This window comes from Limulus polyphemus, unplaced genomic scaffold, assembly GCF_000517525.1.
Source record: "Limulus polyphemus unplaced genomic scaffold, Limulus_polyphemus-2.1.2 Scaffold3673, whole genome shotgun sequence".
Taxonomy (NCBI): domain Eukaryota; kingdom Metazoa; phylum Arthropoda; class Merostomata; order Xiphosura; family Limulidae; genus Limulus; species Limulus polyphemus.
The window spans coordinates 59,529-67,030 of NW_013669283.1; the positions used below are offsets into that span (position 1 = coordinate 59,529).

The 7,502-nt window shown below is 31.2% G+C and overlaps 1 protein-coding gene across 1 annotated transcript in view; it reads right to left on the reverse strand.

Annotated features, from left to right (window-relative positions):
* Positions 1-4,760: 4,760 nt before the first annotated feature.
* The window catches only part of LOC106469828 (venom carboxylesterase-6-like), a 50,676-nt gene continuing 47,934 nt past the window's right edge, over positions 4,761-7,502 (reverse strand). The window contains exon 10 of the mRNA XM_022398388.1: positions 4,761-5,884. Coding sequence (XP_022254096.1) covers positions 5,464-5,884 — 421 coding nt within the window. The 3' untranslated portion in view covers positions 4,761-5,463. The remainder of the gene's footprint in view (positions 5,885-7,502) is intronic.

Below are 7,502 nucleotides of genomic sequence, written 5' to 3' on the forward strand. Positions count from 1 at the left end.
TATATATATATATATATATATATAAGATGGTCACAACGTGACGGGACAGTGTGTAGGTAGTGAGTAATTGATGTGCAGTCAGAGAGTATTGTTGAAGTTAACGTTCGTTGTTATAGCGATTGTTGAAATTAAGTGTATCATAAAGTTATATTCAGAAAGAATAAACCAGTTTTATTTAAGAAAGGACTTGTGTCGCTAAAGTTTCGTCGGAACGAATTTACGGGAAATCAATTAACAAACGGAAACGTAACGGTATGTTTAATATATGGTTTTTCTTTTTATTAGATTTAACGTTGTTATACTTTAATTAGAGTTCCATTATTCTAGATATTTATTGTATTATTCAGATATTCATTTTATTTATTATTTTATATTACCATAAACATTAGTTTTTAGCTGTACTATTGTTAATGTACCACTACTTGACTCCACACCAAAGCAGTAAATTGTGTAGTAGCAGTTTATCTCAGATATTAGGCTCCTCTAAAGTTACATTGTTGGAGTTGTGTAACGGGTTTTCATTAGTCACAAGGCATTTAGGAAGATTGTGAAAAGGTTTGTTTGTACAAGGTTATACTGACTAACGTTGTTCAACGAATATTAAATCTACCACACTACTTGAAGTTAACAGTTGTTTAAGAGTTTCTTAAGTAAGGTATATGCTACTATTTCTTTAATGTTACTATCATTAACAGCATTTGTTAGAATGTTTAAAAACATCTGATGTTCTTATTTTTTACGTTTTTATTATAAATCAGTGTAACGAATTTGTTATTATATATTTATTTTAATATCAAAGTTTGTTTAGATTAACTTCATGTTAAAAACATGCATAGCTTGTAGTGTTAGATATGTATTGCGAAACTCCCGCCTATTCTCCAAAGTTGTAGAAGATTCTCGAGAGTAAGAATCAACAACATATGTATGTACGTAAACGCTTAAATGTAGCTCAGTATTGTTACGTAAATCTGAATTTTCTGGAAACCCTCCACACGCCTATAAATATAACTAACGCGACGCGCCAAAGAAGAATATCTATTACTAGACTGCTGTAGTCAGTGTGCTTTCAACTTTGGAAGCTATAACTGTGATTGTTATAACGCTTATCAATCGAAAAACTTCATATATTTGACCAGGAACCTTTACAAAGTTCGAACATTACAAATAATTTAACTTCAGTGGATTCTCATCGCATATTAGCATTTTTATGAAAACATTATATAAATTCATTGTGGAAAACTCTGCGTGTGTGACTGGTGAATAACGAAGGACAAAGCTAGCTAACTCCCCGGCGAATCACACTTACATCAACTTGTAATTAAGTCGCTCATCGTGAACACTTGATAATATATCGAAGAAGTTCCAGACTCGAATAAAGACTTTATACTGCTTGAAAATTTGTGAAACTTTTGCTTATAAATAATTGTTTGTAATAACTGTTATTGTAAATTGTATTCTCGTGTGTATATTAAAACGTATTTATGTTAAAAAAGAAAACTGTGTGTATCACTCTTGTTGGCAAATATCATAAACTGACCATATATCGGCTTTTACTTAAGTACTAAATCCAAAGTAGAATTTAACTACCAAATCTAAATTTATCAGTTAAGTCAATTTCAGGCTATTTGAAATTCTAATACATAACAATCTGTATTTTGAATTCTTTCAGAAAGATAGGATCAAATTAGTTTAACGTAGTTAAGAACGGTAAAAAAGTTTTCTGAAACTACAAAAAAATTGATGTCATTCCTATTTTTGTAACTTAGAATTTCTTCCAAATTAGTAAAAAACAGTAAATAATATAACGTTGCACGAAAAGGTTTTCTGAATGTTGAGATTAATAAGAAATCGTCTATAATCTCAGTATGAAAAAAGAATTAGTTTGTATAAAAAATATATAATATTTCTAGACTTTATACAGTTAAATCCTCTAATTGAAGAGAACTCAAAAGTTACATAAATTAATATGTTTTCAGTGTAATGTGATGACCTTTATTGAATAACCTTATTTAATGCCTTATAATTTCTCTGATTATTGGTTGAGCGACGTGGAGAAAAGGTTCATTTCGTAGAATTTTTTTACTTCCTTAGAATTATTCTTAAGGAATTTAGAAGAGTCCCTTATTTGGCCAGATGATACAAGATTTCAAGGTGTTTGTACTTTGATTTCAGGTTTTGCTTTATAATGTTTTCATGATTATAATTACAAATACACTGTTCACAATACATCTAGAGAAGAATCAGTAGCTTTACAGACTTTAAAACAACAAAGATATCATCATTGTAAAATCGGATAAAGATAATTGCATCGTAATCACAAATAAACAGGATTATACCACTACGTTTTTTTTAAAGACTCGAGTAAATTTAAGTAACTAAAAGATGATAATAGAAGATTTCATTAACGATAGAACTTATAATAGCATGAGACCAATAAGTTCACCCTATTATATGGTTTATAAAAGGTTTATAAAACAGGTGTTCCTATAAGATCAATAGTTTTCAACATTGGTACTATTAATCATAAATTAGCTGGATCTTTAGAGCCTTTTTCGAAGGAAAATGTTCAGGAAAAATACATAGTTAAAGGTAATTTTGAATTTTCTTTATTTGCAAAAACCTAAAATTTGATAAACCTATTTATTGTGCTTGTTTTGACATTACTTCCTGTTTCACCAAATTACCTATAAATGAAGTATTACAGTTAACGTGTGATTTAGTTTATCAAAATACTGACAATGTAGAAGTATTGAATAAATCAGTTTTTAATTCGCTATAAAACAATTCTGTTTTGTTATTAACAATGAATTGTATGATAAAATGGATTGGGTTTCGATGGGGCCAAAGTTGGATCCTTGTTTGGCCAATCTTTTTTTATGAATAAAAGAATAAATGTGTCTGGAAAATTGTCCAGAATAATTCAGACTAGATAAATTTGTGGTTTTTGATTAACAAGCCCAAGCACAACAGATTCTTTATCACCTGAATAAGCAATATACCAGTATTCAACTCACCTTTGAAGAACAAAGTCATTCACAGTTGTTGTTTTTTATGTCGTAGACACTAGCTATAGATTCTTTCAAGTTAATTGCTTTCACAATAAAACCTTTTTCTGGGTTATATTCCCGTTTTGAAAGCTTTATTTCCCAGAACAGTCCAAGAACAATTTTGTTCATATTTTCAACCACAGAGCAAGGAAACTAGCTATCTCAGAGATTTTTCCAAAGAAAGATTAAAAACATCAGACGCTCTTTATGAAAAATGAACTTCCATTTCATTTTATTTGATACTGTGTTTAGTAAGATTTTGAAGAAAGTTGTCAACCCCATTCATCTGGTGCTAAATGTTCTATAATGACATCTGACCTTTGCGCTACCATCTCTAGTCACGTGTACAGATTCGGTAAAAAATAAAACTAATCAAGAGAATTGACACTATTGATAATTGTAACCGTCGGTACTTGATGAAACGCCATAATTACAGAATTGAGGATGTCTTTACTGGCTAAACCATGGTAGTTAACAAATGAAAGTTTTGTGAAATGTACAATCGCCTTTGTTGTTGTTTTCCTCAATTCTGTAATCAAGAGAATTTATCGAAAAATTAATATGAGAATGATTTTTAAACTCAGAAAATAATTCAGAACTTATGTTACTCAAACGTTCCCTCATCATCTATAAATATCCATATTTTTGCTGTAAAATATGTTATATTGGTTCATCTATTGGAACACTTCATAAGAACAGTCAACGTGCTGTCATCTATATCTGAGCTCGCATGAAACTGTGGTATTCCTGTTCATGGCAATAAGTTTTTAGTCAACGATTCAGCTGACTGTGGGAAGATGATTGGGGTCCAAGAAACTTTCTTCATCAAGGCTTTAAGACCAGAGCTTATTCTAAACCGAACTTCAGTTCCATTAAGACTGAAAATCTGAGCAACAGGTGCTTCGATTGTATCGCGTGAAAGTCAAGTGTTCAGTAAGCTAACAAAACTAGATATTAACTTAGTACCAAAATCTGAATCGATCTACTTTAACGTGATAAAACTTCAGCTTGATGATATGTCGCTAGAAGAAAAGGTGTATGTGATCATCTTCCACTATAATTATAATACTGATTTATCATGTTATACTTTAAGATGATAAAGTGGATAGAAAAATAAATATAGCATTAGGCCATATCGGCCAAAGTAACTGTTTGAATGGACATAATGATTTGTTTTAACATACTCACTGATTGGCCAAGTCGAATGGTGGCTTGCATCCATGGATAAATTAATGTCGCTGTGAATATAATAATAATACAGCAAAAAATTGTGTAAATGAAAAGTTATTGAATGAATAATAGTATTGTAGCAGATAATACAGATATTTTGTTGTCTAGAAACTTTTTGTTTTATTAAGAGGGTGATGTAAAGTTTTGGAATTTCTTTTAATTATTGAATATTTTATCTTGATTAGTAAATGAACTTTGTACCACAGGTTAATTTTCCATAGAGAGTTAAGAGATTGTTCTTTAGCTTCAAACCTAATATTAACTGTCCCAGCTATTCGGTTTCATAGATGTTACTGAGGGTAAAATCCAAAGCTACGAATACAAAAAATAAAACGATTTGGATTTACATCACAAGCATTTAATTTTTGATATTCTCAATCCAAAGTGTTCGTTATAAAAATTATTATATACCTGGTATATAGAAAACGAAACTCGTGTTTAAAATGTTCTTCCTTTATTGTGTACCTTACAAACCTCTTTTTAATAATACATCAGTGACAATTTCTTCCCCCAAAATCTACAAATCAATTTGTAACCATGAAATCAAAATAAACAGAATCAATGGCCTGCATAACATTATATCGAACACTGCATTTTTATTACGAAGTTTGATTGAACATTGTTACCATATTGCAAATTTTAAACACTTCTATAACTTACAGATTTTATTTTTTATATAAATTCAAGTTTTAAATTTATTGTCCTTCTTCCTAACATTTATTTGATCATTATTGATATCACACAGCATACTTTGCCTAAATCACTTTTGTGAAGAGCCTGACAGCTTGTTTCATTATAGTAATTTCCACCTGCCTGTGTTTAAGATTTTACAGTTGACATCTGATAATATCCAGGTTGTAATTTTTTGAACAATTCCTTTTTATTTTCTGTAATTTTGATAGTTGCTTTGGTATTCTGTTAGTTTTATTTCGTTTGTAATTTAGGGATTATTTTCTGAAAATGATACAGATTAGAAAACACATACACTCATATATTTAAAATCCTGCACGAATACTCACTGCCACTACCGGGAGCTTCCACGTAAACCTTTTCGTGGAATCTGTGTTTTAAGAAACTCCGCAATAGCTCTATGAATTGTGTAATTGAAAAAAAACAAAATGAAATGGTTTTATACTTTCAAATTAGTCAGCTTCATAGTTAATAAAGTGTTTTAAATCTTAGCGTATCAAAATGTTATTGGCACATCTGAATGTTCTTTTTCGTGTTTCAACTGCGATATGTCTTGAAATGATGATGAGATTAAAGTAAAGGCCCTCCATATTCTTCTCTTCCTATTTGTAACAACAACTCCTATTAGTGCAACACACATTATGAACAATATGAGAACCATAGCTACCATACCCCAAGCTGCTGTCTTGTACTCACTTTTAACCAAGGATGGTTCTTCTAAGTTTTGTTCCAAGTTCCTAATTGTTGACGTCATGGAATGTAGCAAGTCAGGAACCAGAACGTTCCAAAAATCAGAATGGTGTTGTCGATAGTCAAAATGTAAAGTGTAGTAAGGGGAAACGTTTCTGAAGTGGTAATAAGCGTGTTTGTTAGTAACAAAGGGTTTCCATTTCGGAAATATTCCAAATCCAGGATCTCTGGAATTACATGAGGAATAAACAATTAGTCTATATGTACATTTGCACACACAAAAATCTATATATTCAAAAATATAAAAAAGTGAAAAACCTTAAAGGGATGAGCGCAAGGTTGGGCAAAGTATTCTTCATTTGAGGCATTATGGGAAATGTAATTCTTCCGTCCTTTCGGGGTCAGTAATCACTACATAAGAAACCTTCATCTGTTGGAGAATAGGAAACGATGAAACATATCTTAGGCCTGGCATGGTCAGGTGGATAGGGCGCTCGACTCACAATCTGTGGGTCGCGGTTTCGAATCCCCATCCCACCAAACATGCTCGCCCCTTTTAACCGTAGGGGCGTTATAATGTGACGCTCAATCCCCCTATTCGTTGGTAAAATAGTAGTCCAAGAGTGAGAGGTGATGCCTTCTCTCTAGTCATCATCAACCACCGCCAACTCTTGGGATATTCTTTTACCAACGAATAGTGGGACTGACTGTCCCATTATAACGCATCCACTATAACAAACAAACGAAACATATATCAGCTGATCAATCACTTTCCATAGGCTTACGCTTGCCCCTTTAAGTCATTTCACATTGAAACAATTATCAGGAAATCGATGTTAAAAGTAATTACTAAATGTTACTGTTATTGAGAACTAAGATTTTAATGGGTTGAGAATATACGAATTTGAATCGTGATAGAGAGAAATTATTTTGACGAAAGTTATTATTTTCTTGGATTTTAGATAATTTTTAATTGTTTATTTAGAAAAAAAAATCTTTTAGGCAGGATTAGAGTAAATTAATCTACGAGACCTTGGGCGTGGTCAAATACATCAAACGAAAATGTTTGACTTTCTGAGTCAAAAACTGTAATTAGATCTCAAATCGGTCAAGGAAAAAACAACAAAAACTCAGAGCCATTCTGTGAGTAATTTCTAGAGAATTTAAGTGTCTTATAACTAAGTTTTCTGTACTTATTGATTTCCTAGCTCCAGTTGGCCTTTTATTAGATTTAAGCTTTAGAGCTCATTGATCGTCTATTGTTGATATCATCGTAAGCTGGTAGAGATCCTAATGAGTAATAAAATTGAATCGGGTATACGTGCGCCCCACGCTTGGTATTGCTGGCGCACAAAATATAGCTAATAAAAAGAAAAAAGGTCTAATAGATTAAGTTATTCTAATCCTGTCTAAAATAATTTCAAGCCGCGGCTATTAGGGATTCCCTCTTGTTTAATGGAAGGATAATTTTTAAATAATACATTTTTCTCATATTGATCTAATAGCTCAACATATTTAGCCAATAAAATCTGAGTTAAATCATTATTGCAATTATTAATAGCAAGATATAAAATTGATGACGCAGAAAATCTTGCCAAACGGAATGAAAGCTTGAATTACTTGTTTCTTATCAAACTAATTTTCGAAAGGTTTAATTACTAAAAAAAAAGGTATTTTAAAAGACTTTTTTTCTATATAACCAACAACTAAAAATGATCGCTTTTGTCAAAATAACACAGACCTGCGACTTTAAACTTTATAAAAGTTGTTTTGGTTTTAATAACGGATTTTGCATAATTCAGCTATGCGCATTTCGAAAATAATATTCTTTTTTTTTCCTATCAC